The sequence below is a fragment of the Atractosteus spatula genome, chromosome 12 (assembly GCF_055471065.1).
Source record: "Atractosteus spatula isolate fAtrSpa1 chromosome 12, fAtrSpa1.hap1, whole genome shotgun sequence".
Lineage (NCBI taxonomy): Eukaryota > Metazoa > Chordata > Actinopteri > Semionotiformes > Lepisosteidae > Atractosteus > Atractosteus spatula.
The window spans coordinates 4,042,272-4,066,369 of record NC_142717.1 but is presented as its reverse complement, the minus strand read 5'-3'; the positions used below and the strand labels follow the sequence as shown (position 1 = coordinate 4,066,369).

General features: G+C 45.6%; 1 protein-coding gene across 1 annotated transcript; it reads left to right on the top strand.

Moving 5' to 3' along the window:
- The first annotated feature begins 718 nt into the window (after positions 1-718).
- zbtb10 (zinc finger and BTB domain containing 10) lies at positions 719-21,339 on the top strand. Its single transcript, XM_088928807.1, has 5 exons — positions 719-1,591; positions 11,931-12,840; positions 16,275-16,340; positions 17,669-17,844; positions 18,671-21,339. The coding sequence occupies exons 1-5, from the start codon at positions 845-847 to the stop codon at positions 18,998-19,000; spliced, it is 2,229 nt and encodes a 742-aa protein (XP_088784933.1). The 5' UTR covers positions 719-844; the 3' UTR covers positions 19,001-21,339.
- Positions 21,340-24,098: the final 2,759 nt, after the last annotated feature.

Sequence of the window (24,098 nt, the reverse complement as noted above, 5' to 3'; positions counted from 1 at the left end):
TTCGCTAAAAAAAAAAACAACAACGCATTTCCATCTACCGGGGCTAGACGTAGCAGTTGAGGGGGGACATTTAACTGAAGTTTCGGTCCTGCGGTGCTCGTCGGCAATAAACCTCCAGCCTACAGCTCCTGACTGGAGCGCACCGGGGGCCGTCGGCTCACCTGCCCATTATCCGCTCCTGAAAAGCAAACACGGCGCGCTAACAGGCAGGTTAGTAACCTGTCGTGATGCGCTCTCTTGCAGCCAGTAATGATGTAAGGTGGGAGAGAGGAGGAGGAGGAGGGGGGGCTGCTGCTGCTTCTGCTTCTGCCGGGGTTCCTGTGTGTGTGTGTGTTTTTTTATTTTGAGGTCTCCAGTTTGCACAAGCAAAAGACGCACCAAGCGTGGAGGAGGAGAAAAAATTCGGGTGCAGCGGCCGACACACAAAAGACCCCCCCCCCCCAACCCCTCCCCATCCCGACCCCCCGGCTGTCAGGAGCACCCCCACCTTCCTCCGAGAGGGCCCCCCCCCCCGCTCCCTGCGAGCGAGATGCATTGTGGGGAAAGTCGTTGGCATTCGACCTCTGCAGGGCCTGCGCGGACGCCGACAGAAGAGCCCTGAAATTCATTATGCGTTTAAAACCTTTATTTATTTCCGCATAACCTACACGGTCTCGCCAGCAGGCCAGAGAGAGAGAGAGAGAAAACAGGCCCCCCGCCGTGTTGGGGAATAAAAAAAGAAAGAATTCGGGAAACAAAACAAAACAAAAAAAACTCAGGAAGGTGCGGAAACTCTTCTTGACTGCCTTGCCCGGCCGGGGGATTTCGTAGCGAGAAGTGCGGATTTCTAATTTATCGCGGAGAAATGTCCGGGGAAAGAAACCGCAGGTCGCTTGCTTTCCGAGGAGGTGGGTTAGCCGTCACCGGCGCCAGCGGCGTCGGCGGCGGCCACGGCCACAGCTGGGAGGCCCAGGCCTGGCAAGATCGGCATTTAAACGGGAACAGGCCGGAGCAAGAGGAGGACCGGGATCTGGGGGCGCGGGGGGCGTCGCTGGGGACACTGGAGGGTGGGGGGTCGATCAGCGACAGCACGGAGGCGGAGGAGGAAGAGGACGCGGAAGGGGCCGGCTGGGGGCTCGGGCTCCGGGAGGACGACCGGGTCGCCCACCCGGGCGGGGACGGCAACCTGCCGCCGCCGCCGGCCGCCGCCGCCGAGGGCGACCGCCGGGACGGGGGCAGCAGCGGCGGCGGCGGCTGGGGGGCCGGCGGCGATGACCCCCTGCAGGACGAGGACGGGGCCGGCGCCGGCAGCGGTGGCACCGCGTCCGGGGAGGACGAGCGGGCCGACGGGGAGGAGGAGACCGGGGCCAGGAAGCCCTGGGTGGAGATGCGGCCGCAGACGCTGCTGCAGAAGCACTCGCTGTTCCAGCGCTCCTGGCTGCAGGAGTTCCCCTGGCTGCGCTTCGGCCAGGACAGCGGCCTCATGTCCTGCGCCTGGTGCCGCGGCCCGGGCGGCGACGAGCTGGCCAAGGGCAGTCGCAACTACAAGCGCGCCCTGCTGCTGCGGCACCACCTGTCCGCCGAGCACGGCAGGAACGACCCCGACAAGCAGGTATGGAGGAGGAGGGGGGGGGGGGGCTGGCTCCGGGGACTGCCACCGGGGACTGCCACCACCACCACCACCATCATCATCATCCTCCTCGTCACAGGCTTGTTTATTTTTTTATTTGGAGGGAGGGCGTCACACCGCGCATCACTCTTCTTCGGGGAGACCGATTCGGTGAAGCGCATCCCCCCCAAACCAAACCGCCTGGTCTTGAAAGTCGCTTTGGTGGGGGGGGGGTGGCAGCGTCTTAACGCGAAACGGGCTGTTTAATCTAGTTTTGTTTTCTTCTAGCTAGAAAAACAAATGAACTAAATTAACTAGCTGGACCCCCGGGATGATGAAACGCCGACGGTAAACCCCCCCCCACACACACACCGGATAAACACTAGTGTCCCTCCCCCCCACCCTTTCCTTTCCCCGAATTCAGCGCTTTTTTTTCTGGTCACGAATGAACGCCGTGATCGCCGGTCCGAATTTTCTTTCTTTTTCTGCCTCATTTGCTTAATTGCCGGGGTGTGTGCGTGCGTGGGGGGTGTGGGGTCACGCTGCGTGTTTTTTTTTTGGGGGGGGGCGCGCTGCACCCCCGGCCCGGCGTGTTGGGGACGTTCCCCGGTGTCCTCCGCCTCGGCCTCCTGTTGGGTGCAGGACCAGGAAACACGATTTGTTATTTTTTTTCGTCGGCCTAAACCGAACTCCAGGGGCGACTGAAGGCGGCGTGCTCCTGTGTGTGTGTGTCCGTGTCCCCCGTCCGGTGCGGAAGTAGACGCGCTGTCGTGGGGGCACAGCCGCCGTGATTCACGGCTCGCCCCACGGAGCTCGTGTTTTTCTCGGAAAAGGCGGACGCGTGAGATATTAGTTAAAGCGCCCCGCATGGACCCCCCTCTTCCCCAAACGCTGGCCAGCTCTGACTCGCAGGAAAGTCCGAGGTGTGAGCGGCCGTGTGGTGTTTTACTGGTGTCACTCCGGCTGACGGCTCGTCCGCCTGCCAGGTCCTGGGAACTTGTCTGCACGTCGGCTGTGCAGAGAGAGGAGGAGGAGGAGGAGGGGGGTGGGTGTGTATATCTTGCGCTGTTTCGTACAAGTTGGCAGCCCCAGGGAAAGCGCTTGCATGCGAGAAAGAAAGTGTGAGAAGTTTTTTTTTTTCCCCTTCCACGCAAGGTGGTACCGACTGGTTCAAACCCCACAGGCGGCTGGCTTGCGTTAACAACAAAGCGCGTTCTGATAGGAGCGGGGTGATGGCTATCATTAGTCGGCGAGCCGTGAATCTGCCCCCCCCACCCCCCCCCCAAAAAAATGCCTTCGGGTGAATCGCTGCGAACTGCGGGTTTGAACGTCTCTGAAGCAGCAGGCGAATTGGTGAAGGTCGTTAAGTGAAGTAAGTCGATGGCACGGTAGTTGACGTTGGTAGCGTGGGGACCTGGGTAGTTTTTAAAAGTTAATCCAGTGAACCAATCCTGATTTCAGGCCTCACTCGTGGGCAAAAATAAAAAAAGGGGGGGGGTAATGCTGCGTGGCAGTTCAGTGGTCTGTGGATTGCAGTCTCTGTTGTGGCGAGTCTATGGGAAGAGGTGATAATGGAGCTTGTCCACTCACTCGGTTTTGACCTTGTCTTAAGTGTTATGGAAGCTAGTAGGTGTTCTGAGAGAGAGAGCACTTCCTCTTTTAACAAGTTGTCTGTAAATCCAGACATGATCGTACTGCCCGGGTCATTTCTTGATCTTTATGTCAAGGGGCTCCAATAGTTGCCACCATCTTGTTCAACATAGTAAACATCTGCGGCCGTGCACATATAGTTATTAACGAACTGCGTGTGCACAGCGGTTTTCATCCCAAGCACTTGACACATAGGAGGAGACTTCATCCAGCGGTGAAGTGGTTCATGTTATGAGCCCGCTACAGGGCTGCCACTGCCCTAATAAGAAGGGAGAGGGGAGGAGTTGCTTCGCCGGTTGATGTAAGGGGGTCTTCAGGAGGTCAGAATGGATAAACCCACAGTGGGATTTAGCCAGGACGCTGGGATTAGCACGCTGGGATTTCTTTGCCTGGGGGAGCTGTACCTACAGGTACTGGGTGACTGTACCAGACTGTTCTCAACACCCTGGGGTGTCGAAAGGGACCCCTTAAAGACATAGTCTGTCCTGGCCAGCCACCATACTGTGCCGAAGTAAAGAAACAAGTCTCGCTGTTGAGGTCAGGGGATCCCAGACCTGGTGTTTTTCATTGCCTGAGCGTCCTACCTTGAGTAGTTTGTTTGAACCATTAACTGAACTATTAATTTGTTCAGTCTGTTTCGCTTATCGTTTGCCCGAGACACCTGCAGATTTCAAGATGATTTCAAGATGATAAACTTGAAACTTTATACTGGTCAAGAGTCCATTGTGTTAAAAGAGAGGTCATTATACAACTGAATTCAGTTTAAAGTGTCAACACAGTATTTGAAGGCCCAGCTGGTACAGAAACCCTAAGACGCAGGAGTCACAGCTTTTCATTTTTTTCGTGTTGCATGTGTGCGTGTGGTGAAGTCCCCTGCAGTTACCGAGCAGGAAATAAAACCACGATAGATGCCATCATCTCGCCTAATGACCATGTCGGGTCCCGGTAGTCATGAGGTCACTCGGCAACTGCAGCTCTCTCGGCCCTTAAAGATATAAACCGGCAGCTTTCGAAAGACGCTTCTTTGCTATTTCTGTCCTGAAACGAAACTGATGGGCCGGCTGGTGTCTACGTTCGTTCTGTACTGTCATGTCTTCCACTGATGGGGTTTTTCTTTTCAACTTGGCAGTGGGGATCTTGCACTGTTCCTCTGAGCTCATACCCGTGTCTCGGCCCGTGGGCCGGGTGGCTGATGTGTGGGGGAGGAAGGGGGAAAGAGGTTGGCTGTCAGAGCGACTTGTGGTCTCCTGCGTGAAGCAGGACCTCCCAGCACGGGGACGTCACATCCATGAGGCCCGGCAGCGCCACTGGTCCTGTTCTGGTACCATACCTTTGGCCCGGTTTCTTGGAGAATGCCTGTGCCGGCGAATTAAAAAAAAAAGTTGTCGTCGTCGTCGTCGTCGTCGTCCCCCCTCAAAATTTTGTCTTGCGCCGTTGTGCGCTTTTCTCGGCCTCCCAAGTCTGGTTCAGCTCTCTGTTCGCCGTCGTCGGCTCACAGTACAGTTGGGGTTTTCTTTCCTGTCGGGTTGTGAAATAGCCAAATTCCGAGAAGGCAAAGAATATTATAATTCTCTGTCCCTTTACCCCGTATTTGATTGTTCAAATATCCAGGCTCACTTATTACCCCAACTTTTGACTCGTTGCTTTAGGCCAAGAAATGGCAGAGAAAATATAGTAAGTGCCATCTTGTTTTATTACTGACTTCCAGCCCCTGAACATCTGCAGTGCTGTGTTGAACGGAATACATGAAGTTCACCGATCTCTGTCATATGAGCTGTCTCGCGTTGGGCGCAGGTTTTAGTTTCGCCCGTGTAATCGCGCATTTGATGTGGTTACGAAATTTTCCCATTTCTGAAGTCACAGACGACAGCAGCAGAAGTTGTGGGTTTGACGATTTTTGATGGTCTCTGTCTTGTAATTGGGAGAGCTATCTGGTGAAAATCCACGGTTTGTAATTTCACGATGGAGAAACGAATGTTTGTGCTTGTGCACAAGGTTTTCTTTCTGCTGCATGACTGTAGGAGGAAACTGTTCATGCTTTATAGTAAAGGGCGTAGTATTTTATTTGGAAATACCAGAAAGATATAGTAGTCTGGGTGTTTCATGATGGAATCCCTGTTCCTCTGAAATATCCCACATTTTCTGGTGCTTGCTTCTGAAGTATGTTGTCTGTTTTAATGATTGAACCGGCTTAAATCAACATTTTGGTGAGGTCCTAAACAAGTTAAAAAACCATCTGGAGAGCTCTGAATTCTAAGGTTTTGCTTGCAGGACCCAAATTATTTATCACACGCAGCATGGGTTGGTTAATCACGCTGCTTCAATAATAGTATGTGCACTACTTATTTGCATGCTTTAATTTCGGTTCCTATTGTAAATCGTTTTGTTTGTGGTCTCGTATCGCTTAAAGTAAACACCTGCGTTTATCATTATTAATGGTATTGACTTCATTATTAATGGTATCAGTGAAGTCTCATCTTAAGTAGTGTTCTTTCTTGTGTTGAATCCTTCTACCGTAACAGTGTGCTTTTTGTTTTGCAAAGTCTAAATCTGTGCCCTTTGTTCCAAATGGGTGTAAAGGACTATTCAGCATTATACAGATTTGTTACAGATGGTCTTCAGCGAATTATACAGATTTAGCATTATAGGCCATTGGCATTGTGTCAGTTACCTTTATTTCAATTCAGTTCTTGACTTCTTTCTTCTTTTTCTGTTTATCTGAGCAGATGAGGTCCCCAAAATATTTCCTGTTGAACAAGTTCTTTCTCCTCTACATATCAATTCCACTATGTAGTTCTTTTTAGAGCACATGACTGTTGATGACTTGCAAGTCTTCAGAAACATTCAGGGTCTTTTTGCAGTAGCAACCTTTTGATATTTTTATACTTTCTATAAATGTTTCGGATGGCATCTCTGTTAATCCGATGTTCAGTTTCTTTTTTCACTGTTTTCTTTTTTCAGTGTCTTTTCTTCGGGTTTTATTCGCAGAAACGACAGTTGACCCAGATGTTTTTATGCAAATACGTGTCAAAAGCCTGTTCTTTTTTCCACATCGCCTCTCGGTCCGTCGAGTCTGTGGCACTTTTGGGGAAAGCCGTTGGAGGTGTACAGCCTGTTACAAACCAGGAAATGACTTCCTGCACTCACTTAATGGGAAGCTTTGTGTTTTCAGCACTGTGTCGATGAGCAAACATAAGACAGGCCGCAGTATTTAAACAGTCATATTTTACACACTCTAAATTAAAAAACAAAAACCTTTATGCCTGGAAGCAGTGATGTATGATTGTCAGCAGTGAAACAAGTTGCCATAGACACTTTCTCTGTTGAATGTCCCGAAGTGCCTGTTACTCAGATAGTTGCCTATTTCTTCACTCTGTCTAGAGTGAAATCAACCTGCCCTATAGCAGGTCAGTGTGAAATGTGAAACTAACACCGCTGGATTTGCATACCACGGTTTCCGAGAGCACACTTATCGCAGCATCTGTTATGCGACTGCTCTTGCAGAGAAACGTGGCACATCTGGAGGCAAATGACACGAGAGAGGTTATTAAAATATGAAGTATGAAACAGATTTGGGATGAGTGCCCTTTTCATGGCTCCACATTAGCAGAGCTCAGACTGCGATTTGGCTTCGCCGCCGCCAGATGTCTTTTTAAGCCCTTCAATTAAATTAACACGTTCTGGAGGCGCGAATTAGCGAGGAAATTGACAGACTAAAAAAAAAAAGAGCAGATGATCAAAATGAATAATGCAAAATATTGCTATTATTTAAACGGTTAAATGCATTCCAAATATAAGCCATTGTTTTTGATGGTGGAAAAATTACAGCTCAATTCTGCGTGAAGATTGTGGCCAATTGATGCATCACGTTGTGTGTTTAAGGATTTTTTTATCATGTTTACAGCTGTCCTTCATAATATCCTCTAGTGGCTCTGTTCAGTAGTCTGATGTTCTTCTGTTACATTTAAAAAAGGCTAGAATGTGTAAAACACTTTGTAAAATATTAATTTGTGCATGACGCACACCGTGTTTCTCAATTTTTAAGAGGGAGAAAAGATGAACAATAAGTTTGTTTTCTATCAGTGTGCTAAATGTTGGTTTAAGTTTTGCACCCTAAACAAAAACATTTTGCCAACCAAAAATGAAAATACTTGAAGTCCTTGTGGGTCATCCCATTGTGTGTGTTCAGTGTGAATGGGTTGTGTTCACTTCTTAAAGCCTAGATCTGAGCACTGGGCGAGGTTGGAGGCCACATCCCTTCTTGCTTTCTATAGCTAACCTACATTGTACACCGAAACCCTTTATGAACAGCTCTTTATAAAGATCTTACCTGGTGAAAGTGAGAGTTCTGACTTGCTGCCAGCTTATTGTGCAATCATGGTTATAAACATTATTGATTAAGCACACATGGGATGTTTTATATTTCTTGCACCTTTAATGAAGTGCTGTGTTTTTGCTGTTGTGAACAACGTAAACCCATAAGTGGCTGATGTAATCCGGTTATATGAGGGATTATTTTACACAGGGCTGCAGTAGACTAATAAAACAGGTACTTTGTATATACAGGGGTTTTCAACCCTGGGCCCCAAGAGCACTAGTCCAGCAGGTTTTGTTTTGTTGGTGGCCTTTAAATCATGAATTCTAAAGGCCAGGAACAATTTAACTGAGATCACTCAAGTAGGTGTTGTGTGGAATTAAGTAATTTTAGAGACCATTTAGAAATGTAGAAAACAAGTGTTCCCTTCATTCAAACGTTACTTAATGAAGCGCTGAAACTTATGTTCCTAATCTTCAAGTGAGTGACCCATAAGAATGGGTTCAAGCTGTCGAAGACCACCGTGGAGAAATCCCTGGTTTATACTACAGGCTATCACTGATGAGATGACACTACCATTTGATCAGTAGGCAAACTAAGTTAGATAAACTGTCGCTCTGAATTTGTTTCCTGAAAGCGGTCATTTTATTTCCAAGGGACTGTGTGGGTTAGTTGTGGGGGAGGCCCACTGGTTAAGGCCTGACACGTGTTAGTGCTGCACTTGTCTGAATAATACGTTGGTGCTTTGCTTTTTTTACCATTCCCAGCTTTTTAAGCACATGCCTTTGTATGAGTACGAGACGCTTTCCTCCGGTGGTTTCAGTGTCAGAAACGGGGGGTTTTGGCTTTGTGAGTATAACAGTTCATACTAATGCCAAACGAGGCAAAGACGAGCAGCTCCCGAGTCAGGGGAGATAAAAGAGGATTGCGTGTTATTCAAGGAATCCATAACAGCAGCATGGAAGGACAAGCACGCTTGGCGTGATGCTGCACAGAGATGCTTTGGAGCCCTTGTTAGGGTGTCTGAATCCAGACCACCTGGATATCGCTGCGCTTTCCTCTGGGTCCAAAACGCCAGCAGTTTTGCTGGGGGGGGGGGGGGTGGGACTACAGGTTTACTTCAGGGGGTGTTGATTGCAAGGGTTACATTTGTAATTTATAGATACATTTTGACTGTGATGCTCCTTCATTTGGCAAGCGTAACGCCACCACCCAAAGAAGTGAGTGTGACCCTCTCTGGCTGTCAGGTACCAGTTGGCTTGTACAGTTTCCCACATATAAATACACCTCTCACCCCTTAAAATACGGGGTTACAAAGAAGGGAGAAAAGTGAGCACAGGAAATTTATTGAACAACTACAGGACCAACTATATACTGTATATTAGATGGGTGACTCCTCAATATAGTATCAGTTCTGCAGTACATGCATTCCAGGGACTGACTGCAGAACCCCTCTTACCAGTCTTGCGCATTTTGTTAAAATAGTTAGTCGCAGGTATTTCTCTAGCACATCTTGTATGATGACGTTTAAATTTTGACCTTGTGCTTCTAGACGTATAGGCCTGTGACCTTGAGCTTTTTGCCCCGTCCTGGTTTTCATGGTTTTTGGGTGGTCTCCGATGCCAGCACCAGGCGGTGCAGTTGTGTCTTACACGGCAGCCAGAGCCAAGAAACTAACGTGTTGCAATTCCACCTCCGTGCAACTAGGGGGCGCCTCAAGCACGGGTGGCTGGCCTGGCTGCGCAGCCTTAGCCAATCACAGACTGACCAGTGTACCCAGGACTCCACGCCCCCTTCCCCAGCTCTGTATAAACTGCTCTCATTCCCCCTCAGTGCTCAGTGTCGTATGCCTCTGGTTTGAGCTCAGGAACTTTACTTACCTGGCTTTTCCTCAAGCTGGTATCCCCCTGCTTATCTTACTTTTTAATCCTGTCCTATTTCTGTCCGTGTTCTTGTTTTCTCATTGTATCGTCCTGGTTACTCCTAGTTTCTTCTCCCCTGCTTCATGTGTGGCTCTTGAATATGGCCTGTTCCAGGATTTTGTTGCAGATTCAGTATTATAGTGTTTGTTTAGTGATCTCTGTCTGTTGGTAGTTGAGCAGGGTTGCTGTTTCCTTGTTTGCTAGAGCTGTCTAGGCAGCCTGTTACTCTAGCCAGTCTTCAGATAGCAGGTCTGGCGTAGGAAGGGCACTGGGCATAGATATAAATGATGCCTGCTCAGTTGTTTTATAAGTGATCTGCCTACTTTCTGGACTATCTCCCAGAATCGCTTCCTGCTGCAGTTTCATTCTTTCGCTTACCTCAGTCGTCATGCTATTTAACTACAGCGGAAATAGCTTCTGCAATTTCTCCCAGGTGGGCGAGAGAGTGTGGAGAGTGAGTAGGTTTCTGAAACACCGATAGTTTCCGGCCTGTCTTCTGTGGCAGCTGCTGTACTTTCAGAAACCGTTTTGGGTGGGTGGTCCAGTAAAAAAAAAAATGACATAAGCAGAAATGATCAGACATCTTTAGAAAATGTGTCCAGTAGGGTGTGTCGCAAAATGATGTGGAAATGACGCTATAAGTCCTTCCTTTACGTGCAGACTGTCACTGGTGCTGAAAAGTACTGAAACGGGGGCTTTTACCAGATTGGTAAGAGTGAAAGTAAGATGTTATTCTGATTCTGGTAAGAAACTAGAATTTTTGTAAACTAAGTTGATAAATTCCAGGCTACTTGTACAAGGAAGAAGAAATAGTACCCTCTCACGATATGCTTATGGTCACCTTCGGGGAAGCTTAGAGTTGTTCTATTTTCTGTGTGGAGCATTCACTGCACTGAAGCAGGTGAGGGGTTTTCTTGAAGTGACAGTGTTTGGGTTTGTACATGGTAAGATATTTGCATTTTTTGTTGAACCCAGTTAAGAAGAACTCTTTATTAAGATGATGGTTTTGTCTGCTAGAGATGGCACACTTCTAGACTGCCAGCTGATATTGGGAGAGGAATAAATGTGGATAACTGCGCAATGTACGCGTTCTGTAGACGAAGCCCTCAAGCTCTTAATGAGGTACTATATGAAGTGGCTTTTTCCATTTGCTCATTTTCAAGATTATTTACTCAAGGATGAGGCAGGCCAGTGTACTGTCTAGAATATCGCAAGTGGGACTTAATGCCTTTTCAGTGACTTTGCTGAGTGAATTGTTCAAACGTGTCAGTGCTGTGTGAGGCTTTCCTACAAGTGCTCATTCAGAGGCTCTGGGCATGGCAAACGTGCCTGTTTTTCCAGGGAGTGCATATTATGGATCGAATGAATAACTTATCTTACTTTTCAGTTTTTCATGGTTGTCCTGTCCTGTCAGATGAGTGCACACGGTCTAGAGCAGGACAGGTCAGCTGTGCCCCAGTGTGAGTGAACATCTGTCAGGTAGTCTCACGAATATGAATCCCATAGACTGCCACCATCACCGCTGTTGGCAGTTGTGTTTTTTGTGAACAAATAAATCTTGCTTAAAGTTACAAGTTCTGCTCATTTGAGGCAGTTAAGGTTTAAGGGAAGTGTTAGTTTCTTTGCGCACAGTGAAAGGTTCACGTGGAAAGTCAGTCACAGGTATAGCATATTAATGTTCCAGGTTTCTCAACCAGTAAAGATGATTGCTCCGAGCAGGTGTCCTAAAATCACTAAAATGTTAAGTGCATGTTTTGAAACCAGTGTTGTAAGACAAACAGCCATTCTATTGTAAAACGTCATGCTGAAATAGCATGTCCTTTTTTTGTCTAAAACGGCGGTAGACAGCAGTATGACCGGCTGGAGCAGTATTTTTGTGGCTCGTGTGAGAGGTCATTTTTAAAACCATAGAGAACGGTACCGATGTTAACCACTTGTTTCACAAAAAGGTACACATTTAAAGTGTTTAAATTGTGCTTAGGCCGGGAAAAAAACCATCTTCTGGAGAAACGGACTGTCTGACCGAGCTAATGCAGAAGTGTTGTAGCGCGTTCACGCCTGAGCGAGCGCCACAGGGGCTGGGTGCGAGTGTTGAGGTGGGCAGAGTGTCTTCAGTTTGTTGTGCGACCGTGATCTTGGAGACTTCCCAAGTGCCTGCGAGCTTGTAGTGTTGTGTCAGCAAGAGGTGTTCCTGTAAGGCACTGGCACAGTCACACTCGCATTTCGGATGACCGCATCCTCAGACAGGCACGTGCTTGCCCAGGTCTGATTCTCCCCCACTGAGAGCTCTAGAGGTGACCATAGAAAGCCAAGCGGGTCAAAGGGGGTCAGTTCCAAATTCTCACCGTTGAGATTTGAAAAATAACGTCTTTTCGATTTTTTGCTTTTTAATTTTTTAAAAAAGACCCCGGCCGAGGTATTTCATTCCCGTTTTCTGTTTTTGTCTCCTTGTCAGGACACGGAGAAACCAGGAGACGCGGACGGGGAGGATGCGGAATATAGAAACAAGCCAAACGAGAACTCTTACTGCTACCAGCTGCTTCAGGAACTAAACAAGCAGAGGAAAAACGGCATCCTCTGCGATGTCAACATCGTGGTGAGCGGCCAGGTCTTTCGGGCGCACAAAAACATTCTTGTGGCAGGTAGCCGCTTTTTTAAGACACTCTATTGCTTAACCAAGAACGAGAGCTGTGACCAAACCACCATCACTCACTTAGACGTTGCTGCTGTTCAGGGCTTTTCCGTTATCTTAGACTTTCTGTACTCTGGCAACCTCCTGCTCACAAGCCAAAACGCCATCGAGGTGATGTCCGTTGCCAGCTACCTCCAGATGACCGAAGTGGTGCAGTCGTGCCGCGCTTTCATCAAAGACGCGCTGAACATCAGCATCAAGTCCGAAGCCCCCGATTCGGTGGTGGTCGATTACAACAAGCGGAGAGCGGTCACCAAGGACGGGAAGGGGGCGGACAAGAAGCCCAGCAACTTCTGGGCGACCAGCATCCTCTCCAAGCTCTCCATCAAGGCGAGCGGCCACATCAAGGAGGAGCCCAGCGACGTCGAGGGGTCCATTGGCGAAAGCTACCCGCTCAGCAGCTCCGGGTGGGGATACGACAACTCTTCCGAGTCCGCCGAGAACGAGCCGCAGGGCCCGGGACCCGTGTTCGTCTGGAACGACGCGGCCATCCAGACGGGCAGGAGGGACTTCAAGCAGGAGCCGGGCAGCGGCAGGAGGAAGAATCAGACCACCCGGCGGTATGTCTACAACATGACCCCGGAGCCGGAAGAAAGCTTTGACGAGGGGATGTTCGTCCAGCCTTCCAGCTCCTACTCCAAAGACGACCTTCAGTTCTTCTCCGAGAACGCAGGTACAGTTTCTCGACTCCTGTACTGTCGCCTTAACTCCTCTTAAGACTGCTGGGCCATCCGCCCAATTCATGTTCCCAGATGCATTAATGTAGCCGTTAGTAGCTTCGCTTACTACGTTACTGCTTGATGGCTCTTGAAATGATGGTATATGCCCCACCCTTCTGACAAGCTGAGATTGTGTTCAGAGTGTTAATTTGGTTAGAGGTCGCTCAGTATTGAATGTTCCAGACCAATGCAGATCTTTTCAAAACCAGGCGGAACTTCTGGTATGCTTGGAAACTTGACCTCTTGCATAAAATAATGTAATAATATATTGAATAGTAGGATGTTAGTTGGAGTTGAAGATTTCTGCTTTGGTACCCCCCGGTCTGGTATGATTTAAATAAGTGATATATTCGTTTGTCTTGAATGGGGCCAACCTGACCACTGTCTGGCAGAAGGCTATTTGACGTATCGGTGCTGTTCTTTTGTTGTAGTGGCAGTGAACTGTAAGCGAGTGCGAACATTGACATAGCAATTGAATTATTGCAGATATTGGACAAAGAGACCAATATAGGGATTACCAGTCCTGGTCCTGGGGCCCTACACAGCTGCTAGTGTTCACAGCAGCCAAGCTCTTTACTTACATAAAACTTTAATTGAACAAAAATGTTGTTTGGTTAGAACCTTTGCAAAGTTTACTCTGCTCAAGGATTGGAGGTTTGAAGTTACTTAAACTGTAGTTAAAAGCCAACCTCCTGCATGTTTAAAACAAAAGACCTTAAATGAAGCCTATTATTTTGTCTATTAAGGGTCTGAGTATTTATTTCAGTGCTCATGTGGAACAAAAACCTGCAGGTGTGTGGCTGCCTCCAAGCAGGATTGGGAACCCCTGATCAAGAGGGTCTGGATAGAAAAATAATCAGGTCCTTACGGGTTTTTTTGTCAACAGTGACAACATAGTGTTTTCAAAGGTCAGTGAGGGAGGAGTAGAATATTTTAGTGATTAATTGTGATGAATAAGCAGCATTTCAAGTGTTCCATTTATATGCCTGTATAAACGCAAGACGCCCACTGAATACTGCAAACTTTACTTCTCCTGGTTCAGCTAACCCCGTGGCCTGGTTCGACTTGTATGAAGGAACTGATTATTATTTCCTTACTCTTTCGAATGCCTTCATTACAAATTTGGGACACCTCCATTGTGAGCTGTTTTAAAGCAGTCTAGCGTGTCAAAACTGCAAACTGCATTTCAGCTGCAACTGTATCTGTCTCTAAAAAGACAGATATTGACTGATAATATTGACGGGCCACTGACAGGTTTGATGTTTGATTTTTACTTGGTTATAAAAATGTTATTTTTTGCACCTGTGACAAATGGATAACTGCACCTCTACCTAATTATACTCTGCAGTGGGCTACTGAAGTCCAACAGGGCAGATAGCAGCTGAGCTCTTTCCTGGGTTAGTAAGTCATAACAGTGTTCACATTTTGGCAGTTACACTCTAACTTTAAGAATGTGCTTGTTTTGGATTAGTCAGATGTAAAATACAGTAATCAAGTTCTTTATTTTGATAAACTCAATTCTTGTGTTATTTTAGCAGCACTGACGGATGATTCTTTTCTGAGGAAGGCAGGGATCTGCAGTGCCTGTTTTCTCCACACATGTCTTTGCCAGTGAAGGCCATTCTGCTGACTTGAGCTCTCTTGGACAGTAACCTGGGGAGGACGTTCTGCCAGCCTGTCTGTTAAATTGTTATTGTGTCGCTCTTGACAGCACAGATCTCGTTGTTAAAGCTCATGATATGGTTGAGGTTAAGCTGTGCCCTCGATTTGATTGTACTTTATTGCCCATTCTATTTTGTGTTAAATATGGAATCAGTGGAGAATTATAAATAGTTTAAAGAGATTGTTCTTCATGCATAAAACAGATTTATCCCCAGAGTGAGTGAAACAAATTCGAAGTACACTATCCCAAGTGGTTCAACAAATTAAGAACAGGATCTTGTTAAATAAAGGGAGTGCAGTGAATTGCAAGGTTGAGAAGGAATATTATCACACACAAGGCAGAAGTCATTTGGGTACTAGATGCACTCGAAGATAATAAGGCTTGTAGCACCAGATGGTATCTCACCGGTTGCACTCAAGGAAATGAGATGTTATTCAAAAGCCAATGACGCAGCTCTTCCAGCAGTTGATTATGAAGGTGGTTGGCACCCACAGGCTGGAAAATTGCTGACAGAGTACACATGTACATAGAGGGTGACAAAACTAACCTAAATAATCATAGCCCAACGAGTCTAACGTCTGTGTACATGGAGGGTTATGAACACAATTTGAGCCCAACTAGAGGATCACTGATATGGAAATTGAATCCTTAGGGAATAGTCAACATCTGGATGGATGGTATCAATACAAGCATCAACAGTAATGGATACACACAGGCCATATGATATGATGTATTGAGATTTTTAGAATGAAGTTCATTTTCGATGAAGTTCCTCATAAACGATTACAGGCAACAAGCATTCAGGGAAATGTGGGTTTTGAATGGGAATTGGTTAATGAATTGGAAAAAAGAGTACAGATAAAGGGTAGATGTCCAGATTGTGGTGAGGTAATGAGTACCACTGGTATCTGTACAAGGACCACTGCTCTTCCTGATTTATATCGATGATCTAGATTCTTGTATAGTGAGTAAACTAGTCAAAGCTTCAGGTGATGTCAGAGCAGATGGATTTGCCAGGTGGTCTATCTGGTCATTTTCAGAATGAATGGTGAAACAAAAATATACAGCTGCATTTTTACACATCTTACAATCTCCCTTGTTGGCTTGTTCTGCCCTCACAAACACCCATTGGGTTTTGGCAATCCAAAATTTAATTAGTTGGTAGAAACCGCCCTCCCTCCTCCAGTCGGCCTACTGAGATGTTTAAAAGAGGGGGCGGCTTGCGTACTGCTTTCCATCCACACACATTCCAGGTGTCACAGAGGTGAAGAACTGTTAAGGCCCTTGATGATGCTGTTTTAGTCTTGCCATTTAATAAAATAGATGACTAAAAGCTGCAGCTGTGCATTATGATTCCTAATGCTCTTGTCTCATCTCTCACTGGCTGTAGCTGAAGTAATTGCTTTCTTCTAAGGATCTCTCCTACTTGTTTTTCCCCCCTGTTTGACACCAAAGCAAACCAGATGTGAAATCCATTGGAGCAAAAGTGTAGAATAAGTTTTTAATGGAGGATCTGACTGCCTGAGTGGGAGAGAAGTAGGATCAGCCTGGTGCTATTTTGAGGTTGTGGTAACTAACCCACACCCTCTCCGTTTTCACCGTTTTAATACGGTGTGCAAACAGGAGGACAAAGAAAGGATTCGAAAATTCGTTTTGGGAGTCAAACTTGAGGATCCAGCCCCTGCTTTTTCAGCTCCTGTACTCCGTTTTCTTTTTGCTTTTCAGAGTTGGCAAACCAGATCCAGTACAGCTTACTGCAAGATGCACAGCCCAGGGAATCTTGGGAAAATGGTGAGCGGTTTAAGTTCTAATTGCCTTTATACCATAACGTTTTTTTGGCACTAGTCACTGGTGGTGATGTGCCCTACCAAGACAGATTTGTCTGTGTGTGCTTTCCTGTATGTGCCTGGAAGTGGATGTTTTTTCCAGTCCACAAGAGACTGTAGCTTGGATAGACCTCCTTTGTTGTGAGAACCCCGGAAGGCAGCGATTGTGGTTAAAAATGTTTATTCTGGTGCGTTCCTGCATGGCTGTAGCTCATGAAGCCAGGATATTTAATAGAACACTTATTTGTAAGCTGTGTATAAAATAGGTCTCTGTCCATGTATCGTAATGCCAACTTTGCGGTTCTTAAAATGTACGGTTTCTTGGTAGTATCTCAGACCATGCCGTATTTGTTAGTATAACCCCGAAAATTAATTTTGGTAAATTAAAAGCTGCTTTGTATCGTCTAACCATGGGTTTAAGTAAATAAAAACATTTCTTAGTGCAGTGTGTTTTTTGGTCCATTTAAGTCTAGAAAAAGTGTCGTGCTTTTGGGAGAGTGAGGCACAGATGGGTCAAATTTACATCGTGATTGCTGTTAAGGCATGATTTGTGATGAAAAGCTTTTGCAAATGCAACTGTCAAACCTGGTTAAGTGTGGAGACAGTCAGAAATAGTTTGCGTCACAAAATGATGCTCAGACCCGAATAATAATTCTGTTTATTAGTGCATTTTAAGAACCTCAAAGCTCTGTAAAACAGCATGACACAAGCATAAAGTATGTGGGGCAAAGAGCAGCACATGAGATTTCCTTTGAAAAACCAAGAGCAAGGCGGACATATACATTAAAAGCTTTATTGAAATGACAGCTCTTTTAAACAAATTTGACAGAGTCTCTATGGATTTGGGCACTGAGTTCCACAGAGAAGGAGCTGTACATGAGAAAGGCCTGTTGTCCATGTGTGGAGCCTGTTGTTCTGCAGAGCTAGAAGGCCTGTACTCATCCAGTAAGGTCTTCAGATTGCAGTGCACCAGTCAGTACATTGCATTTACGAAGACATCTGCCACCTAGCCCTGACAGAGACCATGCTCGTTTCTAAACCCATCATACTATTTATTCCTCTCTGCTCTGGAGTTCTCCAGTTACTGTTTAATTCTGTGTTACAGTAGTAGAGGGTGTTTACCGAATGTACTCGGCCATCCTAAAGCACAGATAAGGAGGCTGGACGTTTAGAATAGGAGGCCACTGCAAGCGCGGCAGTGGTGTGAGATTGGGGCTGACCCATGTGATCACCGCCCCCGTTATGGCGGTCTTCGGCCGCGGATCTGACCCCCACCTGAACCGTCTCCCCTAGGCGAGTCCTCGGCGTCGGTGGTGAACAAGCTGAAGTGTCCTCACTGTAACTACATCGCCAAACACCGGCGGACGCTCAAGAGGCACCTCATCATACACTCCGGCGTGCGCTCGTTCAGCTGCGACATCTGCGGGAAGCTGTTCACCCGCAGGGAGCACGTGAAGAGACATTCCCTGGTGAGTCCCCGGCAGACTGCTGTGGAGAAACAAAAACACCTTGAGCAGTTGATTTAGAGAGAGTGGTGATGCGACTAAAGCCAGCTCTGGCGTAAACACGCGGCGAAAGTCTTTTTCAAATACTTGGTCAAAACAGTCTGCCGTACGAAGTGCTAAGAGCTTTCATAGCAACATAGTGCTTTGCAATGCACTGAATCTCATTTTTGACATCGTCAGAGCTGTTGTTCACTACTGTAAACGGATCATAACACTTTGCTGAGATAAAATTGATTGAAAATGTAAAAAAAAAAAACCTGTGCAGTCGATACTAACACTTTTCTAAAATCGTGAAAACTACAGTAGTTGAGACAGCAGTGTCTGTAGCTGTTTGATTTTTTTCATGACTGCACAGTCCACAGCAGAAAGACAAAAGCATTCAGGTATTTAAATCGGGCTGTTCAATAACCCGAGCTTCTAGACTCTTTTACAGTATTTTCCCATAATGGATCCTTAATTGAATTGTTAATGAATTAAAACGAGGGTTTTGTCAAAGCAGTGCAGTGGAATAAATATAAAAGGTCCACCATCCCCCCCCCCCCCCCCGTTCGTACCTTTTATTGTTCTTCAGCGTGACTTGCTAGTCTTGATTTTATTTACAAAAATCACAGTTGCAGTACTGGTATTTGATCTCACTACCGCATGCCGCTAGAGACAGGAGAAGAGCAGTGTGAATGTTTCAGGTGTGTATGCGTGTTTGGAGAACTGCTCTCTAGTGTCCCTCACGAGCAGGGCTGGAAGTTCTGCGTGACGGAAGGAGTCTCTCCTGTGTGTCTCCCGCCCCCGCCAGGTGCACAAGAAGGACAAGAAGTACAAGTGCATGGTGTGCAAGAAGATCTTCATGCTGGCGGCCAGCGTGGGCATCCGGCACGGCTCGCGGCGCTACGGCGTGTGCGTGGACTGCGCGGACTCGCACCAGGGCTCGCAGGAGGGCCTGGACGCCATGCAGGAGCTGGAGTTCTCGCGGGAGGACGACTTCGAGGAGAACGAGGCCGGCGAGGGCGAGGGCGAGGGGGAGGAAGACCTGGGCGAGGAGGGCGAGGAGCATGCCGAGAACGACCAAGCCCACTGGGAGGAGGCCGACGCCAGCGAGGTGTGCGTCACCCTCGAGGAGGACTGATTCCGGGCTGGGAAACAATCAACGACTCCAAAGTGCTATCATTCTTCACGGTCGCGTAGACCTGTGCGTGTAGAGAAAGCTTTGGCAGAAGGGTGGGACTCCAGGATGTACAGAATTAGGCTTCGGACACTGGATTGCGGGCCGACGGGAGAAAGAGAAATGTTTATTAAATCAGGTTATTGGTGATGTAATTTTCCTTTTGTTGTTCTGCATAGGGGACGGCTGTGTACAGCGTTTCATTTACGATAGGCCAATCATCTTAAAAGAAAATTTAATTGTTCTATTTAATTTATAAGAAATAAAGATATTATGGTCTTATTAAATGCTATAATTTTTCATGTTGTTTGTGTCTTCTCACGTTTTGTCTCATTTAGATATCTCCTGTTATCACCTGTCATTATTGATCGTATATTGCTAGATGAATATTTAAAAAAAGAGCGAGAAAAAGGGTGTAATCCATTATGGAGCGAATGCCTGGACCGAAGTTCAGTGTGTTTAGATGTATCCTTTTTTTCCCCTCCTGTATAAATCTTGGAACCAAAAATCTGTTTTGTGTCTTTCCAATGTACTGCAGCCCTATTTATAATTAATTTATGTAGGCTGTTTTATGGTGCCAAGCAGAACGCACACCAAGATTTTACAGGCAGGCTAACTACTGAAAAGCAGTCATGGGATGTGCAAAAAAAACAAAACCCAGCCAGACAGGGAATAGATTGCCAGGTTTGTATGAACCACAGCGCCAACAGCACATTGACTTGCAGCTTGAAATTTGCCAAATTAGGAAAATGTTTGGTGCTTTTATGTCCTTCATACAACATTGGACTTCTGGAATATTTATGACGAATCATTTAACCAACCCACGTGATAATTGGCTTTGTGCTACGGACCCTACCAGGCGTGTCATGCTGCTCTTGAGCTGCCAGCGTAGTTCTGGGAAGCAGTGGGGACCTTGTATATAGCCCTTTTAAGATGAGGTACTTGTCATCAGGCAATGAAGGGCGTCGTTAATTCCGCTTCTTACCATGAAAGATTTGAAATCGGTGTATGCAATTTGTTTTTAAACTTCAGTTCTCTGATTTGATATACAAATTAAGTCTTACATTCAGTTTAATTTGATGGAAATGTTCTAGCTTTATGTATATTTTTAAGTGCCAGCAGAAAAACAAAACCCTAAGATTTAAAAAAAAACAAAACTCAGCAGCAGTTTTAAGCCTGATGGAGTTTTCTTCCCTCCGTATGAGTGCTTGTTCGTGTGCTTTCAGACTAAAGCTCATGGTAATGCACTTACTTCTCTGTGTACGTGAAAAATCATTCAAAATTTACATGGCTTTCTTCCCCCCAAAAGAGCAATTGAATTTGAAAGCTTTTGGTGTACTTTAGGAAAACCTTTTTTCTTCTTTATTTAATGTCTAATTACAATGTTGACTCCAAAATGCAATCAAGACTGTTAATTCCTATTTGTTCAACCAAAATCTTTGTTGTTTGAGTAACTGTATAGAAAGCCCAGGTAAACACTAGTGTGTAGACCCCTGCTTGTTAATGTATTTGTGTATTTCAGATTTAAATGTTTGAATTCTAAAATCATTCACTTTACACTAGATGCATATAATGTTTAGCTTATTGTTTTGTTGTTTTTTTTATTTTTTATTTTATCAAGCACATATTTTATAAAATCGTGTAATGTTTGTGGGGTTAAGCCTAGGGACAGTAGTTTCTGTTCAAATGCAGTGAATATATTGAAGTGCTATAATGAAACAGAAATGTATAATTCTCCCTTTATTCTAAATGAAATTGTATTTTAAAGCTGTATAGAAAATATACATGTTCATATTATTTACCTTCAAATCACTGTGGGAGGATTTATATATATATATAAATGTTTAATTTACACTATGGCCTACAGCTGCAGTTAATGTACCTAAAATCTTGGCCTGGCTTCTCACATGCATCATTATTTCCTTTCCATCCATTTGTTCAGGACACGACTCTGTTAATTTCTTTGCTTTACAGATTTCTGTATATCTGATAAATCGATCTTTCTCTTCTTTAGATTTTATGCTGTAAAATGGGGAAAACAAAAAAGCAGGACACTACAGTTACGTAGTGAGTTTTTTCAGCTGTATTTTTTTAAGCTGTTAAAAAGATTTTAAGTATTTTTTGGTGACGAAGCTGTTATGTACAGTAATACAAATGGGTTATAGACTTCTACGAATACCAAAAGTCAGGTTGTTCCTTTTTATGTTTCAAGGTTATTAAAAATCAAAATGCTCATTCTGTTTCAGATGTACTACTGTTCCTCTGTATAATAAATTTTAAAAATAAAACTTTGATATTGCTAATGTCCAGCTCATTTTTGGGAAGAGTGATTTAGGAGGGGGGGTCTCAGATTTTGTCTGGATTAGGAGAAGAAATTTAATTCCCGCTTAAAACAGTTTCATGGAGAATCTTTATCTCCATTTGCAAACCTTATAATACGTAGTTAAGAAAGGGACTAACAGATAATATACATTGGAAGATTAGATACAGTACAATTGGAGGGCTAGATATTGAGGTTGAGATTTTATTCTACATTCTTCAAGGCCCCCCAAGTGATTTCACCTCTAGATATCCTCCAGAACTGGACAGGAAGAAAATCCAGTGTTATTAATATTTTCTGATTGCTGGACAGCTGTGTGTCAGCAAGTTAGACCCCATTAAGAAACCTCTTAACTGTACCTCTTCTGCAGTTCTTGCTTTTGCTGATCCAACATTCCCCGACACCCAGTCTCCAGTAATGGAGGGTGAGAAGCTACACTGTACAAGGAGCAGGATGAGATGTTTCAACGCCACGGTAAAGAAGGGATTCTCTGAAGCAGAGCAGGCTGTATGTGCATTCAGATTCCTAGACCACAGATGACTTGCACCAGTTTTAATGACTTTGTATGCTGCCCGTTTACATCCGATTCTAACGTGTTTGTGTTTGTTGACTTCTATCATCATTATTATTATTATTATTATTACTATTATTATTCTACGAAGCTGGATACAAGAGTTGGCTGCTGCTCAAGAAGCTCTTGACCTTTTCCTTGGACATCTAGAGCCAGCCAAGAAAAAGGCAAAATGCCGACGGACCTTCAAGAGGACGAGATAACTGGGATAAGCTCAAATCGCCCCATAGCATCCCAGCGGGGCACAGCAGGGAGGGTTTTAATGGCATGACCTGTGCCAAGTCTTCACCCGCTGTGAAACCTCTTGAGTTGTCAGCGTGCGAACTAATGTTTCGAATGTTATGAATGGTATCAAAGACTGATTGAGAAGATCTATTTAACACTTATAGTGGTGTGGTCCTCAAAAAAAAAATTAAAGCAGACCCACAAAATCATTTTTGTAAAAAAAACAATTCATGCGTTACACTGTTGGACCTCTAAGTGTAATGCAAATCCAAACCTGACCCCCGCCCTTAAACTCTCAAATACAATTGATCAAAAAATGTATTACACAAGAGTTCAAATGTCACCTTGCCACCCTAATAGTATGTTTGCTTTTCTGTTAAGTCAATACTTTTTTCTGTTGCCAAGAACATTTCTGGATTTTTTTTTTAATGACAGCTTTGTGATGACAGAATATTGCACCAAGCTGTGGGGGGACTGTAGTTGCAGTGGACCTGCCACTAGAGGTCACCAAACTCATCTGCCTGGAGTAAAGAGTCTGGCTTCCTGTGTGTATTAAGGGCACAGATTCTCAGTTAGGCCTGGTTGGTAGTGTTGGTTTATAAATGGGCTTTTGGATTTAGAAAGCAATTGCTGCACATTGCTTATAGTTTAGTAAGTAGGATAGTCCATCTTCTCTTAGTTTTCAAAGCACAAGACTGTGCTGAAACTAGTATAAAAGGTCTTGCACACCATATGAAATTCTTTGTGAGCTTTTATGTGCTCAGATCCCTGAAGCCATCTTACTAAGAGATGGAGTCTGTCAAACAGACCAAGGGTTAGAATTACCATTCGTCCCACTTATAAACGCTTCTTCCAATTCGGGGTCACAGGGGATCCCAAGCCTGTCCCAGCAAGCAGTGGGCGCAAGGCGGGGTACACCCTGGACAGGACACCAGTCCATCGCTGGGCAGACACAGGCACAACCATGCACACAGTCACGCCTAGAACCAGTTTTCCCAGAAATTCATTAACCTGCCAGCGCGTCTTTGGACGGCGGGAGGACACCAGAGTCTTCGGAGGAAACCTACATGAACATGGGGAGAACATACAAACTCCACCCAGACAGCACCCCAGGTCTAGGACAGAACCCAAGGCCCCAGTGCTGTGAGGCAGCAATGCTGACCACTGTGCTGCCTAGAAATACCACACACCTTTAAATATGAGTGTTCTGATCGCTTTCAAATGCTTAGGTTAAGAGAATATGAAGTTCTAATTCATCTTTGTTGAACTCCCAGGTGTTCTTGGGGGGAGACTGGGATGGTTTATGTTGACTCAAGGCTTGCATCTTGTGTGTGGATGCAGGTTGTTGCTCACAAGTAACAGTGAGCAAAAGGGAGCTGCTTATCGCCAGCACATTGTCACAGAATCGCCCATTTGTGAGTCAGAATCAGAAACTTTGATTCGCCAAGTACAAAACATACAAGGAATGTCTCTCGGTGCAGGTGTCAGCATAAATTCCAATCAAATGAAAGAAAAAAACCAATAAATCTCAGTGATATGGACCATTTAAAAGTATATACAGTTGAATAATATAATGTACAACGATTACTGCACATCTTTACAAAAAATATCAGTGCCGTGTGCCGTTAAATACGTATGTACAATTAGTCACAGAGGAGGAATATAAGAAGTGTTCTTGTTCATGAGAGATATGGCCTGGGGGAAGAAGCTGTGCCAGTTTTCGGGGCTCTCACTCTTGGTCTCCGCTGGAAGAGAGTGGCCGGGGTGTGAGGGGTCAGCCACGGTTCTCCCTAACCTCCGTCTCATCCTAGACAGATAGAAATCACGTCGCACAGTGCGCTGCGATTTCCACTCTGAGAGCTGAGGGAGACGCCCAGCACCTGTGTTTGTGGGGACGCCTCCCCCTGACAAGGCACATGGCGGCAGCATCCACCTGAAGCTCCTCT

What these genes read in the sequence shown, in the direction of transcription:
- zbtb10 (XM_088928807.1), top strand. Translation starts at nt 845, where the DNA reads ATGTCCGGGGAAAGAAACCGCAGGTCGCTTGCTTTCCGAGGAGGTGGG. An exon ending in GTTCTTCTCCGAGAACGCAG is followed by an intron (nt 12,841 to 16,274) that starts GTACAGTTTCTC and finishes TTTGCTTTTCAG; the next exon opens with AGTTGGCAAACCAGATCCAG. An exon ending in ACGTGAAGAGACATTCCCTG is followed by an intron (nt 17,845 to 18,670) that starts GTGAGTCCCCGG and finishes CGCCCCCGCCAG; the next exon opens with GTGCACAAGAAGGACAAGAA.